Source organism: Poecile atricapillus, unplaced genomic scaffold (genome assembly GCF_030490865.1).
Source record: "Poecile atricapillus isolate bPoeAtr1 unplaced genomic scaffold, bPoeAtr1.hap1 scaffold_210, whole genome shotgun sequence".
Classification (NCBI taxonomy): domain Eukaryota; kingdom Metazoa; phylum Chordata; class Aves; order Passeriformes; family Paridae; genus Poecile; species Poecile atricapillus.
The window spans coordinates 25,244-43,109 of NW_026709031.1; the positions used below are offsets into that span (position 1 = coordinate 25,244).

General features: G+C 52.2%; 1 protein-coding gene and 3 non-coding genes across 5 annotated transcripts; 2 read left to right on the plus strand and 2 right to left on the minus strand.

Annotated features, from left to right (window-relative positions):
• The first annotated feature begins 2 nt into the window (after window positions 1–2).
• LOC131574265 (josephin-2-like) lies at window positions 3–10,011 on the plus strand. 2 transcript variants are annotated; one of them, XM_058828702.1, is made up of 5 exons: window positions 3–39; window positions 1,628–1,844; window positions 3,803–3,928; window positions 7,619–7,813; window positions 9,772–10,011. In XM_058828702.1, the coding sequence occupies exons 1-5, from the start codon at window positions 18–20 to the stop codon at window positions 9,869–9,871; spliced, it is 660 nt and encodes a 219-aa protein (XP_058684685.1). In that variant the 5' UTR covers window positions 3–17; the 3' UTR covers window positions 9,872–10,011. The 2 variants fall into 2 exon arrangements, with proteins under 2 accessions (XP_058684685.1, XP_058684686.1); XM_058828703.1 differs by lacking the exon at window positions 3,803–3,928.
• A 3,230-nt stretch (window positions 10,012–13,241) lies between these two features.
• On the plus strand, window positions 13,242–13,313 carry TRNAE-CUC (transfer RNA glutamic acid (anticodon CUC)). The gene has a single exon. It is a non-coding gene; the product is annotated as a tRNA-Glu (tRNA).
• A 245-nt stretch (window positions 13,314–13,558) lies between these two features.
• On the minus strand, window positions 13,559–13,632 carry TRNAT-AGU (transfer RNA threonine (anticodon AGU)). Its single transcript has one exon. It is a non-coding gene; the product is annotated as a tRNA-Thr (tRNA).
• Window positions 13,633–17,794: 4,162 nt separating this feature from the next.
• Window positions 17,795–17,866, minus strand: TRNAM-CAU (transfer RNA methionine (anticodon CAU)). The gene has a single exon. It is a non-coding gene; the product is annotated as a tRNA-Met (tRNA).

Below are 17,866 nucleotides of genomic sequence, written 5' to 3' on the forward strand. Positions count from 1 at the left end.
AGGGGGCAGCGGCCGCCATGGCCCCGGAGGACGAGCGGGGTGAGGAGGGGGAAGCCGGGGCCGGATTTTGGGGGGTCCTGAGGGGTCCTGGGGGGGCTTGGGTGGGGCAGGAGGGGCTCGGAGGGGTTTTTTGGGGGGCAGGAGGGGGTTTGGGGGGGAGGGAGGCGAAGGCCGCGCCGAGGGCCCGTGAGGGGGAAGGGCCGGGTAGGCCTGGGGGGGGATCGGGGGGTCCTGGGGGGATTTTGGGGGGATTTGAAGAAACTTGGGGGGTCTTGTGGGAGGGTTTGGGGGTCCTGAAGAGATTTGGGGGGAGAATTTGGGGGTGCCTGGAATTTTGGGGGTCTGGGGATCTCTGGGAGGGATTTTGGGGGAATTTCGGGGGGTCCCGGAGGAATTTGGGGGTCCTGAGGGGGATTTGGGGGTCCTGAGGGGGATTTGGGGGGATTTTGGGGACCCTGGGGATCTCTGGGAGGGATTTTGGGGGAATTTCGGTGGGTCCCGGAGGAATTTGGGGGTCCTGAGGGGGATTTGGGGGTTCTGAGGGGGATTTTGGGGATCCTGGGGGTCTCTGGGAGGGATTTTGGGGAAATTTGGGGGTCCTGGGGGGGATTTGGGGGGACATCAGGAATTTGGGGAGGGGTCTGGGGGGGATTTGAGGGAATTTAGAGGGGATTTGGGGGATCCTGGGGGTCTCTGGGAGGGATTTTGGGGGAATTTTGGGGGGTCCCGGAGGAATTTGGGGTCCTGGGGGGGATTTTGGGGTCTTGGGGGGATTTGGGGGTCCTGGGGGGAATTGTGGGACACCACAAATTTGGGGAGGGGTCTGAGGGAGATTTTTGGGATCTTGGGGGGGTCTCTGGGAAGAATTGGGGGGGATTTGGGGGTCCCAGGGTAATTTGGGGGTCTCTGGGAGGGATTTTGGGGGAATTTTGGGGTCCCAGGGTAATTTGGGGGTCTCTGGGAGGGGTTCTGTGGGAATTTTGGGTCCTGGGGGGGATTTGTGGGACACCACGAATTTGGGGAGGGGTCTGGGGGGGATTTTGGGTAACCTGGAGGTCTCTGGGAAGGATTTTGGGGGAATTTTGGGGGTCCCGGGTGAATTTGGGGGTCCTGGGTGAATTTGGGGGTCCTGGGGGGGATTTGGGGGGACACCACGAATTTGGGGAGGTGTCTCAGGTGGATTTTGGGGATCCTGGGGGTCTCTGGGAGGGATTTTGGGGGAATTTCGGGGGCTCCCGGAGGAATTTGGGCATCCTGGGGGGGATTTGGGGGACACCACGAATTTGGGGAGGGGTCTGGGGGGGATTTTGGGGATCCTGGGGGTTCCCTGGGAAGGATTTTGGGAGTCCCGTGGGAATTTTGGGGGGTCCCGGGGGAATTTTGGGGGTCCTGGGGGGGATTTGGGGGACACCACGAATTTGGGGAGGGGTCTGGGGGGGATTTTGGGGATCCTGGGGGTTCCCTGGGAGGGATTTTGGGGGAATTTCAGGGGGTCCCGGAGGAATTTGGGGGTCCCGGGGTGGGATTTTGGGGACACCACGAATTTGGGGAGGAGTCTCTGAGGATGCTTTGAGCCAATTTAGGAGCTCCAGGAGCTGACTGAGACCCCTCCCCTCTCTCCCCGCAGCCCCCCAGGCCTCCCCCTCCCCCCCACCGGAGCCGGGGGGGGTCTCGGGGGCTCGGGGGGATTTGGGGGGGGGTCCGGGGGCGGGATTTGGGTCTGGGGTCTCGGGGGGTCTCTACCACGAGCGGCAGCGCCTGGAGCTCTGCGCCCTCCACGCCCTCAACAACCTCCTGCAGCGGCCCTGGCTCAGCAAAGCCGCGGCCGACGGCATCTGCCGCCGGTGAGACCCCAGACCCAATTCGGGGAGGGGGCCCTGGGGGTGGGGAGGGGTCCCCGGGGGGTGGGGGGAGGGGTCCTGAATTTGGGGAGGGGTCCCTGGGGGTGGGGGAGGGGTCCCTGGGGGCTGGGGGAAGAGGTCCTGAGTTTGGGGAGGGGTCTCATGGGGGTGGGGGGAGGGGTCCTGAGTTTGGGGAGGGGTCCCTGGGGGTGGGGAGGGGTCCCCGGGGGGTGGGGGGAGGGGTCCTGAGTTTGGGGAGGGGTCCCTGGGGGTGGGGAGGGGTCCTGGGGGGTGGGGGAAGGGGTCCTGAATTTGGGGAGGGGTCTCATGGGGGTGGGGGGAGGGGTCCTGAATTTGGGGAGGGGTCCTTGGGGGTGGGGGAGGGGTCCCTGGGGGATGGGGGAAGGGGTCCTGAATTTGGGGAGGGGTCCCGGGGGGGTTTTCTTGAATTTGGGGAGGGGTCCCCGGGGTGGGGGAAGGGGTCCTGAATTTGGGGAGGGGTCTGGGGGTCTCATGGGGTTTTCCTGAATTTGGGGAGGGGTCTCAGGGCTTTGGGTTAATTTGGGGAGGGGGTCTCAGGGGTTGTGTTAATTTGGGGAGGGGTCTCGGGGCTGGGGTTAATTTGGGGAGGGGTCTCAGGTTAATTGGGGGAGGGGTCTTGGGGTTAATTTGGGGAGGGGTCTCGGGGGGTTAATTGGGGGAGGGGTCTCGGGGTTAATTTGGGGAGGGGTCTCGGGTTAATTTGGGGAGGGGTCTCTGGTGTTTGTCTTAATTTGGGGAGGGGTCTCTGGTGTTTTAATTTGGGGAGGGGTCTCAGGTTAATTTGGGGAGGGGTCTCGGGTTAATTTGGGGAGGGGTCTCGGGTTAATTTGGGGAGGGGTCTCAGGGGTTGGGTTAATTTGGGGAGGGGTCTCAGGGGGTTAATTTGGGGAGGGGTCTCAGGTTAATTTGGGGAGGGGTCTCAGGGAGTTAATTTGGGGAGGGGTCTCAGGGGGTTAATTTGGGGAGGGGTCTCGGGTTAATTTGGGGAGGGGTCTCAGGTTAATTTGGGGAGGGGTCTCAGGGGTTGGGTTAATTTGGGGAGGGGTCTCAGGTTAATTTGGGGAGGGGTCTCAGGGGTTGGGTTAATTTGGGGAGGGGTCTCAGGTTAATTTGGGGAGGGGTCTCAGGGGGTTAATTTGGGGAGGGGTCTCAGGTTAATTTGGGGAGGGGTCTCAGGGAGTTAATTTGGGGAGGGGTCTCAGGGGGTTAATTTGGGGAGGGGTCTCGGGTTAATTTGGGGAGGGGTCTCAGGTTAATTTGGGGAGGGGTCTCAGGGGTTGGGTTAATTTGGGGAGGGGTCTCTGGTGTTTGGGTTAATTTGGGGAGGGGTCTCAGGGGTTGGGTTAATTTGGGGAGGGGTCTCAGGGGGTTAATTTGGGGAGGGGTCTCTGGTGTTTGGGTTAATTTGGGGAGGGGTCTCGGGTTGGGTTAATTTGGGGAGGGGTCTCGGGGGTTAATTTGGGGAGGGGTCTCAGGTTAATTTGGGGAGGGGTCTCAGGGGTTGGGTTAATTTGGGGAGGGGTCTCAGGGGGTTAATTTGGGGAGGGGTCTCGGGGGGTTAATTTGGGGAGGGGTCTCGGGTTAATTTGGGGAGGGGTCTCAGAGGTTGGGTTAATTTGGGGAGGGGTCTCGGGTTAATTTGGGGAGGGGTCTCAGGGGGTTAATTTGGGGAGGGGTCTCGGGTTAATTTGGGGAGGGGTCTCAGGTTAATTTGGGGAGGGGTCTTGGGGTTAATTTGGGGAGGGGTCTCTGGTGTTTGGGTTAATTTGGGGAGGGGTCTCGGGTTAATTTGGGGAGGGGTCTCTGGTGTTTGGGTTAATTTGGGGAGGGGTCTCAGGGGTTGGGTTAATTTGGGGAGGGGTCTCAGGGGGTTAATTTGGGGAGGGGTCTCGGGTTAATTTGGGGAGGGGTCTCCCCAGGCTGGCCCCCAACTCGCGGCCCAACCCCCACCGGAGCCCCCTGGGCACGGGGAACTACGACATCAACGTGGTGATGGCAGCGCTGGGCACGCTGGGGCTGGCGGCCGTCTGGTGGGACAAGCGGCGGTGAGACCCCTCCCCAAATTCCCACAGACCCCAGACCCAATTCCCGCACCCATAACGGGACCCCCCACCCAAATCTGGGGCTGCTCCGAGACCCCAGACCCAAATTCTGGGACCCTGATTCAATGGGAACCTTGCGAATCTCTCCTTTCTCCTGGGGTGTGTTGGGACATAAGCCAATGAGACCCCTCCCCAAATTAGGGATGGATCCTGGAGACCCCAGACCCAATTCCCGCACCCCTCTCGGGACTCCCCACCCAAATTTGGGGCTTCACCGAGACCCCAGACCCAAATTCTGGACCCTCAACCCAATGGGAAACCTGTAAATTTCTCATTTATCTTAGGGTGTGTTGGGACAAGCGGCGGTGAGACCCCTCCCCAAATTCCCACAGACCCCAGACCCAATTCCCGCACCCCTCCCGGGACCCCCCACCCAAATCTGGGGCTGCTCTGAGACCCCAGACCCAAATTCTGTACCTTCAACCCAATGGGAAACCTGCAAATTTTTTCTTTCTGCTGGGGTTTATTGGGACAAAAGGTGAGGAGACCCCTCCCCAAATTAGGGATGGAGCCTCGAGACCCCAGACCCAAATCCCGCACCCCTCCCGGGACCCCCCACCCAAATCTGGGGCTGCTCCGAGACCCCAGACCCAAATTCTGGACCCCTGATTCAATCAGGACCTTGCCAATTTCTCGTTTCTCCTCAGGTATATTGGGACAAAAGGTGGGGAGACCCCTCCCCAAATTAGGGATGGATTCTCGAGACCCCAGACCCAATTTCTGGACCCCACCTGGGACCCCCCACCCAAATTTGGGGCTTCTCTGAGACCCCAGACCCAAATATGGGACCTGTCTGAGACCCCCAACCCAAATTTGGGACCTTGTGAATCTCTCCTCCTGGGGTGTGTTGGCACAAAAGGTGGGGAGACCCCTCCCCAAATTAGGGACGGAGCCTCGAGACCCCAGACCCAAATTCTGAATCCTTCCTGGGACCCCCCCACCCAAATCTGGGGCTTCTCTGAGACCCCAGACCCAAATTTGGGATCCCTCTGAGACCCCCACCCCTATTGAGAGCTGCCTTTGCCACGCTGGGGCTGGCGGCCGTCTGGTGGGACAAGCGGCGGTGAGACCCCTCCCCAAATTCCCACAGACTCCAGACCCAATTCCCGCACCCCTCCCGGGACCCCCCACCCAAATCTGGGGCTGCTCTGAGACCCCAGACCCAAATTCTGGACCCTCAACCCAATGGGAAACCTGCAAATTTTTCCTTTCTGCTGGGGTTTATTGGGACAAAAGGTGAGGAGACCCCTCCCCAAATTAGGGATGGAGCCTCGAGACCCCAGACCCAATTCCCGCACCCCTCACGGGACCCCCCACCCAAATCTGGGGCTGCCCCGAGACCCCAGACCCAAATTCTGGACCCTCAACCCAATGGGAAACCAGCAAATTTTTCCTTTCTGCTGGGGTATATTGGGACCAAAGGTGAGGAGACCCCTCCCCAAATTAGGGACAGAGCCTCGAGACCCCAGACCCAAATTCTGAACCTTTCCTGGGACCCCCCACCCAAATCTGGGACTTCTCTGAGACCCCAGACCCAAATTCTGGACCCTCAACCCAATGGGAAACCTGTAAATGTTTCATTTATCCTGGGGTGTGCTGGCACAAAAGGTGCTGAGACCCCTCCCCAAATTAGGGATGGATTCTCGAGACCCCAGACCCAATTCCCGCACCCCTCCCGGGACCCCCCCACCCAAATTTGGGGCTTCTCTGAGACCCCAGACCCAAATTTGGGATCCCTCTGAGACCCCCAACCCAAATTTGGGACCTCTCAAATTTCTTGTTTCTCCTGGGGTGTGTTGGGACAAAAGGTGCTGAGACCCCTCCCCAAATTTTGGATGGAGCCTCGAGACCCCAGACCCAAATCCCGCACCCCTCACGGGACCCCACACCCAAATCTGGGGCTTCTCTGAGACCCCAGACCCAAATTTGGCACCTCTCAAATCTCTCCCCCCCACCCATTTCAGTGCCTGCAATGCCCACGATCGATCTGAGACCCCAGACCCAAATTCAAACCAATCCCTTGGGGTGTTAATTAATTAACCCAAATTAATTTGGGGGGTGGTCTCGCTGTCCCCCCCCCCCCCGTTAATTAACACCCCCTCCCCAATTAATTTGGGGTGTTAATTAATTAACCCCAGTTAATTTGGGGGGTGGTCTCAGTGTCCCCCCCGTTAGTTAACGCCCCCTATTAATTTGGGGTGCTGATTAATTAACCAAATTAATTTGAGGTGTTAATTAACGAACCCCAGTTAATTTGGGGGGTGGTCTCGGCGCCCCCCCTATTAATGAATGCCCCCTATTAATTTGGGGTGTTAATTAACGAACCCCAGTTAATTTGGGGGGTGGTCCCGGTGTCCCCAGCCCCCAGGAGCGGCTCTCGGTGTCCCCCCCCCGTTAATTAACGCCCCCTCCCCAATTAATTTGGGGTGTTAATTAACAAACCCCAGTTAATCTGAGGGGTGGTATCGGTGTCCCCCCCCCTTAATTAATGTCCCCAATGAATTTGTGGTGTTAATTAATGAACCCCTATTAATTTGTGGTGTTAATTAACGAACCCCAGTTAATTTGTGGTGTTAATTAACGAACCCCTATTAATCTGGTGTGTTAATTAACGAACCCCAGTTAATTTGGGGGGTGGTCCTGGTGTCCCCCAGCCCCCTGGAGCGGCTCTCGGTGTCCCCCCCTGTTAATTAACGCCCCCTATTAATTTGTGGTGTTAATTAACCCCAATTAATTTGGGGTGTCAATTAACTAACCCAAATTAATTTATGGTGTTAATTAACGAACCCAAATTAACTTGGGGTGTTAATTAACGAACCCATGTTAATTAATGGTGTTGTCCCGGTGTCCCCAGCCCCCTGGCGCGGCTCTCGGTGTCCCCGGTGCTGGGGTTCCTGCTGAACGTCCCCTCCCCAATTAATCTGGGGTGTTAATTACCGAACCCCAGTTAATTTGTGGTGTTAATTAATGAACCCCAATTAATTTGTGGTATTAATTACTGAACCCCTATTAATTTGGGGTGTTAATTAACGAACCCCAGTTAATTTGGGGGGTGCTCCTGGTGTCCCCCAGGCCCCTGGAGCAGCTGTCGGTGTCCCCCCCTGTTAATTAACGCCCCCTATTAATTTGTGGTGTTAATTAACCCCAATTAATTTGGGGTGTCAATTAACTAACCCAAATTAATTTGTTGTGTTAATTAACGAACCCCAATTAACTTGGGGTGTTAATTAACGAACCCATGTTAATTAATGGTGTTGTCCTGGTGTCCCCAGCCCCCTGGAGCGGCTCTCGGTGTCCCCCCCCCCGTTAATTAACGCCCCCAATAAATGTGGGGTGTTAATTAATGAACCCCAGTCAATTTGTGGTGTCAATTAATTAACCCAAATTAATTCGGGTTGTTAATTAATGAACCCCTGTTAATTAATGGTGTTGTCCCGCTGTCCCCAGCCCCCTGGAGCGGCTCTCGGTGTCCCCGGTCCTGGGGTTCCTGCTCAACGTCCCCTCCCCAATTAATCTGGGGTGTCAATTAACTAACCCCAATTAATCTGGGGTGTTAATTAACGAACCCCAATTAATTCGGGGTGTTAATTAACGAACCCTAATTAATTAATGGTGTTGTCCCGCTGTCCCCAGCCCCCTGGAGCGGCTCTCGGTGTCCCCAGTCCTGGGGTTCCTGCTCAACGTCCCCTCCCGGCCCCGTCTGGGGGGGCTGCGGCTGCCGCTGGCCCGGCCCCACTGGCTGAGCGTGAGACACCTGGGGGATTCCTTCTACAACCTGGACTCCAAACTGCCCGCACCTGCCAGCATCGGCAGCGAGACACAGCTCAGGTGAGCTCAGGTGAGCCCAGGTGAGCTCAGGTGTGCTCAGGTGACTCCAAACTGCCCCCACCTGCCAGCATCGGCAGCGAGACACAGCTCAGGTGAGCTCAGGTGACTCCAAACTGCCCACACCTGCCAGCATCGGCAGCGAGACACAGCTCAGGTGAGCTCAGGTGACTCCAAACTGCCCGCACCTGCCAGCATCGGCACTGAGACACAGCTCAGGTGAGCTCAGGTGAGCCCAGGTGAGCCCAGGTGACTCCAAACTGCCCGCACCTGCCAGCATCGGCACTGAGACACAGCTCAGGTGAGCTCAGGTGACTCCAAACTGCCCGCACCTGCCAGCATCGGCACCGAGACACAGCTCAGGTGAGCTCAGGTGAGCCCAGGTGAGCTCAGGTGAGCCCAGGTGACTCCAAACTGCCCGCACCTGCCAGCATCGGCAGCGAGGCACAGCTCAGGTGAGCTCAGGTGAGCTCAGGTGAGCCCCAGGTGAGCTCAGGTGACTCCAAACTGCCCGCACCTGCCAGCATCGGCAGCGAGACACAGCTCAGGTGAGCTCAGGTGACTCCAAACTGCCCGCACCTGCCAGCATCGGCACCGAGACACAGCTCAGGTGAGCTCAGGTGAGCTCAGGTGAGCCCCAGGTGACTCCAAACTGCCCGCACCTGCCAGCATCGGCAGCGAGGCACAGCTCAGGTGAGCTCAGGTGGGGACAGGTGAGCTCAGGTGAGCTCAGGTGGGGACAGGTGGGCTCAGGTGAGCTCCCAGGTGGGCTCAGGTGGGCTCAGGTGAGCTCAGGTGTGTCACAGGTGAGCTCAGGTGGGGACAGGTGGGGTCACAGGTGGACTCAGGTGGGCTCAGGTGAGCCCCAGGTGGGATCAGGTGGGCTCGGGTGGGGTTGGGTGGGGTCAGGTGGGCTCCCAGGTGGGATCAGGTGGGCTCAGGTGAGCTCAGGTGAGCCCAAATGAGCCCCAGATGGGCTCAGGTGGGCTCTCAGGTGTGTCACAGGTGGGCTCAGGTGGGCTCAGGTGAGCTCAGGTGGGATCAGGTGGGATCAGGGGTGCTGGGGGTCTCACCTGGGGGTGTCACCTGAGGGTCTCACCTGGGGGTGTCACCTGGGGGTGTCACCTGAGGGTCTCACCTGGGGGTCTCACCTGGGCAGTCTCACCTGGGGGTGTCACCTGGGGGGGTCTCACCTGGGCAGTGTCACCTGGGCAGTGTCACCTGAGGGTCTCACCTGGGGGGTCTCACCTGGGGGTCTCACCTGGGGGTGTCACCTGAGGGTCTCACCTGGGGGTGTCACCTGAGGGTCTCACCTGAGGGTCTCACCTGGGCAGTGTCACCTGGGGGTCTCACCTGGGTGGTCTCACCTGGGGGTCTCACCTGGGGGTGTCACCTGGGGGTGTCACCTGGGGGGTCTCACCTGGGGGGTCTCACCTGGGGGGTCTCACCTGGGCAGTGTCACCTGAGGGTCTCACCTGGGCAGTGTCACCTGGGGGTCTCACCTGGGGGTCTCACCTGGGGGGTCTCACCTGGGGGGTCTCACCTGGGGGTCTCACCTGAGGGTCTCACCTGGGGGTCTCACCTGGGGGGGTCTCACCTGGGGGTCTCACCTGGGGGGTCTCACCTGGGTGGTCTAACCGGGGGTCTCACCTGGGGGTGTCACCTGGGGGTCTCACCTGGTGGTCTCACCTGGGGGTCTCACCTGGGCAGTGTCACCTGGGGGTCTCACCTGGGGGTCTCACTTGGGGGTCTCACCTGGGTGGTCTCACCTGGGGGTCTCACCTGGGGGTCTCACCTGGGCAGTGTCACCTGGGGGTCTCACCTGGGGGTCTCACCTGGGGGTCTCACCTGGGGGTCTCACCTGAGGGTCTCACGTGAGGGTCTCACCTGGGGGTCTCACCTGGGCAGTGTCACCTGGGGGTCTCACCTGGGGGGGTCTCACCTGGGGGTCTCACCTGCAGGGAGTTCCTGCAGCGGGTGTTGGATGAGGGGAGCTCGGAGCTGTTCCTGGTGGTGCCGCGGGAGGTGGAGGAGGAGGGGACCTGGTTGAAGCCTGAGTGACACCTGAACAACACCTGAACGACACCTGAACGACACCTGAATGACACCTGAATGACACCTGAATGACACCTGAACGACACCTGAGTGACACCTGAGGGACACCTGAATGACACCTGAATGACACCTGAATGACACCTGAATGACACCTGAACAACACCTGAGTGACACCTGAATGACACCTGAACACCTGAATGACACCTGAATGACACCTGAACAACATCTGAGTGACACCTGAATGACACCGGAGTGACCCTGAGTGACACCTGAACAACACCTGAGTGACACCTGAGGGACACCTGAGGGACACCTGAGGGACACCTGAGTGACCCCGAGTGACACCTGAGGGACAACCGGGTGACCCCTGACACCTGAATGACACCTGAACAACATCTGAACAACACCTGAACGACACCTGAACGACACCTGAGTGACACCTGAACACCTGAATGACACCTGAATGACACCTGAATGACACCTGAACGACACCTGAACGACACCTGAATGACACCTGAGTGACACCTGAATGACACCTGAACACCTGAATGACACCTGAATGACACCTGAATGACACCTGAACGACACCTGAACAACATCTGAACGACACCTGAACAACACCTGAATGACACCTGAATGACACCTGAACGACACCTGAACGACACCTGAACGACACCTGAACGACACCTGAATGACACCTGAATGACACCTGAGGGACACCTGAATGACATCTGAGTGACACCCGAGTGACACCTGAATGACACCTGAACAACACCTGAGGGACACCTGAATGACACCTGAGGGACACCTGAGTGACACCTGAGTGACACCTGAACAACACCTGAACAACACCTGAACACCTGAGTGACACCAAGTGACACCTAAACAACACCTGAGTGACACCTGGGTGACACCTGTGACACCTGAACAACACCTGAGTGACACCTGAGTGACACCTGAACAACACCTGAACGACACCTGAACGACACCTGAGTGACACCTGAGTGACACCCGGGTGACACCTGAACACCTGAGGGACACCTGGGTGACAGCTGAGGGACACCTGGGTGACACCTGAGTGACACCTGAGTGACACCTGAGTGACACCCGGGTGACACCTGAGTGACACCTGAATGACACCTGAGTGACACCTGAACGACACCTGGGTGACACCTGAACACCTGAATGACACCTGAATGACACCGAGTGACACCTGAGTGACACCGAGTGACACCTGAACAACACCTGAGGGACAACTGGGTGACACCTGAACACCTGAGTGACACCTGAGTGACACCTGAGTGACACCTGGGTGACACCTGAACAACACCTGGGTGACACCTGAACACCTGAACACCTGAGGGACACCTGAATGACACCTGAATGACACCGGAACAACACCTGAGTGACACCTGAACAACACCTGAACACCTGAGTGACACCTGGGTGACAGCTGAGGGACATCTGGGTGACACCTGAGTGACACCTGAGTGACACCTGAATGACACCTGAACGACACCTGAGTGACACCTGAATGACACCTGAATGACACCTGAAGGACAATTGGGTGACACCTGAACAACACCTGAGTGACACCCGGGTGACTCCTGAGTGACACCTGGGTGACTCCTGAACAACACCTGAGTGACACCTGAGTGACACCTGAACACCTGAGTGACACCTGAACACCTGGGTGACACCGAGTGACACCTGAGTGACACCTGAACACCTGAACAACACCTTAGTGACACCCGGGGGACACCTGGTGACACCTGAACACCTGACACCTGAACGACACCTGAATGACACCTGAACGACACCTGAGGGACACCTGAGGGACACCAAGTGACACCTGAACAACACCTGAATGACACCTGAGGGACACCAAGTGACACCTGGGTGACACCTGAACAACACCTGAGGGACACCGAGTGACACCTGAACACCTGGGTGACACCTGGGTGACACCTGGGTGACACCTGAGGGACACCTGGGTGTCACCTGTGCAGTTCTGGGGTTGTTCCGGGTGTTTCTGCGGGTCCGGGGCTGTCTCTGCTGTGAATTCCGGAGGGAAAAGGACGAGAAGCGATGCTTGGGAGCTTGGTGTCCTCGTGGTTGTTCGGAAATCCCCAAATTTCACCCCAAAATCATCAAATTTCACTCCAAAATCACCAAATTCAACCCCAAAATCATCAAATTTCACCCCAAAATCACCAAATTTCACCTCAAAATCACCAAATTCAACCCCAAAATGGCCAAATTCCAGCCCAAATCACCAAATTTCACCCCAAAACCCACAAATTTCACCCCACAATGGCCAAATTCCAGCCCAAATCTCTGAATTTCAGCCCAAAATCGCCAAATTTTGCCACAGAATCCCCAAATTTCACCCCAAAATGCCCCAATTCCAGCCCAAATCTCTCATTTTCACCCCAAAATCCCCCAAATTTGCCACAAGATCTCCAAATTTTGCCCCAAAATTCCCAAATTTAACCCCAAAATTCCTGAATTTATTCCAAAATTCCCAAATTCCGCCGCCAAATTCCCAAATTTATCCCAAAATTCCCAAATTTATCCCAAAATTTCCAAATTTCACCCCAAAATTCCCAAATTTCACCCAAAATTCCCGGCGGGAAAGCCGGGAGGGGGCGTTACCAAGCACCACACGTGCATTCTGATTGGTTCTCCACTTTGATTGACAGCTGCATTCATCACGCGCAGCCAATCAGCGCGCGGCGCGGCGTCTGGAGAGTGTGGCTCAGAATCCTCGGATTTCTCCCCAAAATCTCCGTTTTTCGCACACAAATCCTCGAATTTCCCCCCAAACCCGAGAATTCCACCCCTAAAACGCCGAAATTTTCACCAAAATCCCCGAATTTCATCCCAAAAATCCCCAAATTTCCTCCGCGCATTTCCGGACGGGAGAGGCGGGAAACCTGAGGCGGAAGGCGTGACCACCCCATATCGGCGTTCTGATTGGCTCTCCACTGTGATTGACACCCTCTCCTCACCCGCCCAGCCAATCAGCTCGGAGCATTCGCGTTCGACGCCGCGCCGTTCAAAATCCACGAATTAACATCCGAAATACCCAAGTTTTGCCCCAAAATCATCGCATTTCGCTCAAAAACCCCCGAATTCCCTCCAAAACCCGTGAATCCTACAAAGAAACACCCAAATTCTACCCCAAAATCCCCGAAATTCTCCCCCCACAGGGCGCAGCGCGGGAGGCGGGAAACCTGAGGCGGCGGCGCGACCGCCCCCGAGCCGCGCTCTGATTGGTTCTCCACCTTGATTGACAGCCCTTCAGAGCTTGTCCAGCCAATCAGGACGCGGCGTTGCGCCTCTGGTGGCGCCGGCGCAGTGGCGCTGGCGGCTCTCCCTGGTGGTCTAGTGGTTAGGATTCGGCGCTCTCACCGCCGCGGCCCGGGTTCGATTCCCGGTCAGGGAAATAAAAACTCGCCTAATTTGTTTTATTTTATTTTTATTATTTTTTTTCCCCCTTTTCCCTTTTTTTCCAACGCCTCGCGGTCCCTCTTTTCCTTCTCCCCCATATTTAGCGTTTCGTTTGAAAGGAATTTATTCGATTTTAAAGAAAAAAAAACGGGGGATGTGATGAATTAAAAAAAAATTTAAAAAATAATAATAGAAGTAAAATCGGGCGGTGCTGTCGCGATATGGCCGCGACAGAAGCTGAGGCACCGCTGGGATTCGAACCCAGGATCTCCTGTTTACTAGACAGGCGCTTTAACCAACTAAGCCACGGCGCCCGCGCGTTCTCCGCGCCGCCCTCAACCCCCATCACCCCCCCCCAGCCCCTCCCCCACCCCCCCCCCCCCCCAAAAAGGGGAGACCCCAAACCCCCCCATTTCCCCTCCCCCCAAAAAGGGGAGACCCCAAAACCTCGATTCAGGGGACCCCGCCCCCCAAAATCGCCCGAATTTCAGCTCAAATCCCCTCCCCCACTCTATTCGTGTGTCCCGGGACCCCCCAAATCCCCCCAAATCCCCCCAAAATCCTTCTAAACCCCCTCACCCCCCAAAATCCCCCTTAAATCCCCCCAAAAACCCTCAAATTGCCCCAAAATCTTCCCAGGGATTCCCCAAAATCCCCCCAAAACCCCTCAATTCTCCCCAAAATTCTCCTAAAACCCCCTCACCCCCCGAAAATCCCCCCAAAGACCCCGAAAATCCCCCCCAAAAACCTTCAAATTTCCCCAAAATCTCTCCAGGAATTCTCCAAAATCCTCCCCAAACCCCCTCATCTCCCCAAAATCCCCCCCAAATTCTCCTAAAACTTCCTCACCCCCCGAAAATCCCCCTTAAATCCCCCCAAAAACCCTCAAATCCCCCCAAAATCTCTCCAGGAATTCTCCAAAATCCCCCTAAAGCCCCTCAAATCCCCTCAAAATCCTCCCAAAATCCTCCTAAAACTTCCTCACCCCCCGAAAATCCCCCTAAAATCCCTCTAATCCTCCAAAAATCACTCCAGGGATTCCCCAAAATTCCCCTGAAACCCCCTCACCCCCCGAAAATCCCCCCAAAGACCCCTCAAATCCCCCCCAAAACCCTCAAATCGCCCCAAAATCTCCCCAGGGATTCCCCAAAATCCCCCCTAAATCCCCCTGAAATCCCCCCACCCCCCGAAAATCCCAAGACCCCAAAACCCCTCGAATCCCCCCCAAATTTCCCCAGGGATTCCCCAAAATCCCCCCAAAACCCCTCAATTCCCCCCAAAATCCCCCCAAAACCCCTCAGTTCCCCCCAAAATCCCCCCAAAACCCCTCAGTTCCCCCCAAAATCCCCCCAAAGTCCCTCAGTTCCCCCCAAAATCCTCCCAAAACCCCTCAGTTCCCCCCAAAATCCCCCCAAAACCCCTCAGTTCCCCCCAAAATCCCCCCAAAACCCCTCAGTTCCCCCCAAAATCCCCCCAAAACCCCTCAGTTCCCCCCAAAATCCACCCAAAACCCCTCAGTTCCCCCCAAAATCACCCCAAAGCCCCTCAGTTCCCCCCAAAATCCCCCCCGGGAACAAAAATAGGGGAGGGGAGACCCCCCAAAAAAAAAAAAAAAAATAATCTCCCCCTGTGCCTTTTTGGGGCTCCCAGCTGCCCCGGGCGCCCCCTCCTCCTCGGTGGCGCAGCGGGATCGGCCCCGCCCCGTCACGGGTGGGACCGGGGTTCGAGTCCCGGAAGGACCCGAGGAGTTTTTCCTCATTATATTATATTATATTATATTATATTATATTATATTATATTATATTATATTATATTATATTATATTATATTATATTATATTATATTATATTATATTATATTATATTATATTATATTATATTATATTATATTATATTATATTATATTATATTATATTATATTATATTATATTACATTATATTACATTACATTACATTACATTACATTTTGTTTTATTTTATTTTATTTTATTTTATTTTATTTTATTTTATTTTATTTTATTTTATTTCGCTTTATTTTATTTTATTTTATTTTATTTTATTTTATTTTATTTTATTTTATTTTATTTTATTTTATTTTATTTTATTTTATTTTATTTTATTTTATTTTATTTCGCTTTATTTTATTTAGCTTTATTTTATTTTATTTTATATTTTTCCTGGTTTTGTTTTATTTTATTTTATTTCGCTTTATTTTATTTTATTTTATATTTTTCCTGGTTTTATTTTATTTTATTTTATTTCGTTTTATTTTATTTTATTTTATTTTATTTTATTTTATTTTATTTTATTTTATTTTATTTTATTTCGCTTTATTTTATTTTATTTCGCTTTTTTTTATTTTATTTCCATTTATTTTATTTTATTTTATAATTTTCCTGGGTTTATTTTATTTTATTTTATTTTATTTTATTTTATTTTATTTTATTTTATTGTATTTTATTTTATTTTATTTTATTTTATTTTATTTCGCTTTATTTTATTTTATTTTATTTCGCTTTATTTTATTTTATTTTATTTTATTTTATTTTATTTCGCTTTATTTTATTTAGCTTTATTTTTATTTTTATTTATTTTATTTTATTTTATTTTATTTTATTTTATTTTATTTTATTTTATTTTATTTTATTTTATTTTATTTTATTTTATTTCGCTTTATTTTATTTCGTTTTATTTTAATTTATTTTATTTTATTTTATTTTATTTCGCTTTATTTTATTTTATTTTATATTTTTCCTGGTTCTATTTGATTTTTCCCCTCTTTTTTAAACATTTTTTCTTTATTTCCATCGGTTTTCTTCAGTTTTTCCAATTATTTTACATTTTTCCGCCTTTTTTTTTTTGCCTTTTCCGCCTTTTTTTAAATCTCATTTTTTTTTTTCCCTTTTCCGCCGAAAAAAACCCGAATTTCAACGGAAAAAAAATGAGGGGAAAAGAGGGAAAAATGGGAAAATTGAGGGAAAATGGGAAAAAATGAGGGGGAAAAGGGAAAATTGAGGGAAAATGGGAAAATCGAGGGGAATTGAGTTTAAAAGGGGAAAATTGAGGGAAAAATTTGGGTGAAAATGGGAAAATTCAGGGAAAAAGAGGAAAAAATTGGGAAAAATTTGGGGAAAATGAAGGAAAAGGGGGAAAAATGAAAGAAAATGGGGGAAAATGAGAAGAAATGGGAAAATTGAGGTGAAAAATGGAAATTTAGAGAAAAACTGGGATAAAATGAGGGGAAAATGGGAAAAAATGAGGGGGAAAAATGAAATTAAAGGGATAAATTGAGGGGAAAATGGGAAAAAAGGAAGGGAAAATGAAATTAAAGGGGTAAATTGAGGGGGAAATGGGAAAAATCGGGAAAAATGGGGAAAAAATCGGGGAAAATGGGGGAAAAAATCGGGAAAATGGAAAAAAATCGGGAAAAATGGGAAAAAATAGCGAAAAATGGGAAAAAATAGCGAAAAATGGGAAAAAAATCGGGAAAAATGGGGGGAAAATCGGGGAAATGGAAAAAAAAATCACGAAAAATGGGGAAAAATCGGGAAAAATGGGGGGAAAAATCGGGAAAAATGGCAAAAAAAAATCGGGGAAAATGGGAAAAAATAGCGAAAAATGATAAAAAATAGCGAAAAATGGGAAAAAATCGGGGAAAATGGGGAAAAAATTGGGGAAAATGGGGAAAAAATTGGGGAAAATGGGGAAAAAATCGGGAAAAATGGGGAAAAAATTGGGGAAAATGGGGGAAAAAATCAGGAAAAATGGGAAAAAATCGGGGAAAATGGGAAAAAATCGGGAAAAATGGGAAAAAATCGGGAAAAATGGGGAAAAAATGGGGAAAAATGGAAAAAAATCGGGGAAAATGGGAAAAAATTCGGGAAAAATGGGAAAAAATGGGGGGAAATGGGAAAAAAATCACGAAAAATGGGAAAAAATAGCGAAAAATGGGAAAAAAATCGGGGAAAATGGGAAAAAAGTCGGGAAAAATGGGGAAAAAACCAGCGAAAAATGGAAAAAATCCGGGGGAAAATGGGAAAAAAATTCGGGAAAAATGGGAAAAAATCGGGGAAAATGGGAAAAAAAATCACGAAAAATGGGAAAAAATAGCGAAAAATGGGAAAAAATAGCAAAAATGGGAAAAAAATTGGGGAAAATGGGAAAAAAGTCGGGAAAAATGGGGAAAAAACCAGCGAAAAATGGAAAAAATCCGGGGGAAAATGGGAAAAAAATTCGGGAAAAATGGGAAAAAATCGGGGAAAATGGGAAAAAAAATCACGAAAAATGGGAAAAAATAGCGAAAAATGGGAAAAAATAGCAAAAATGGGAAAAAAATTGGGGAAAATGGGAAAAAAATCGGGAAAAGTGGGGAAAAAATTGGCGAAAATGGGGGAAAAATTCGGGAAAAATGGGAAAAAATCGGGAAAAATGGGAAAAAACAGCGAAAAATGGGAAAAAAGCAGCGAAAAATGGGATTTAGCAGAGGATGGTTTCGATCCATCGACCTCTGGGTTATGGGCCCAGCACGCTCCCGCTGCGCCACTCTGCT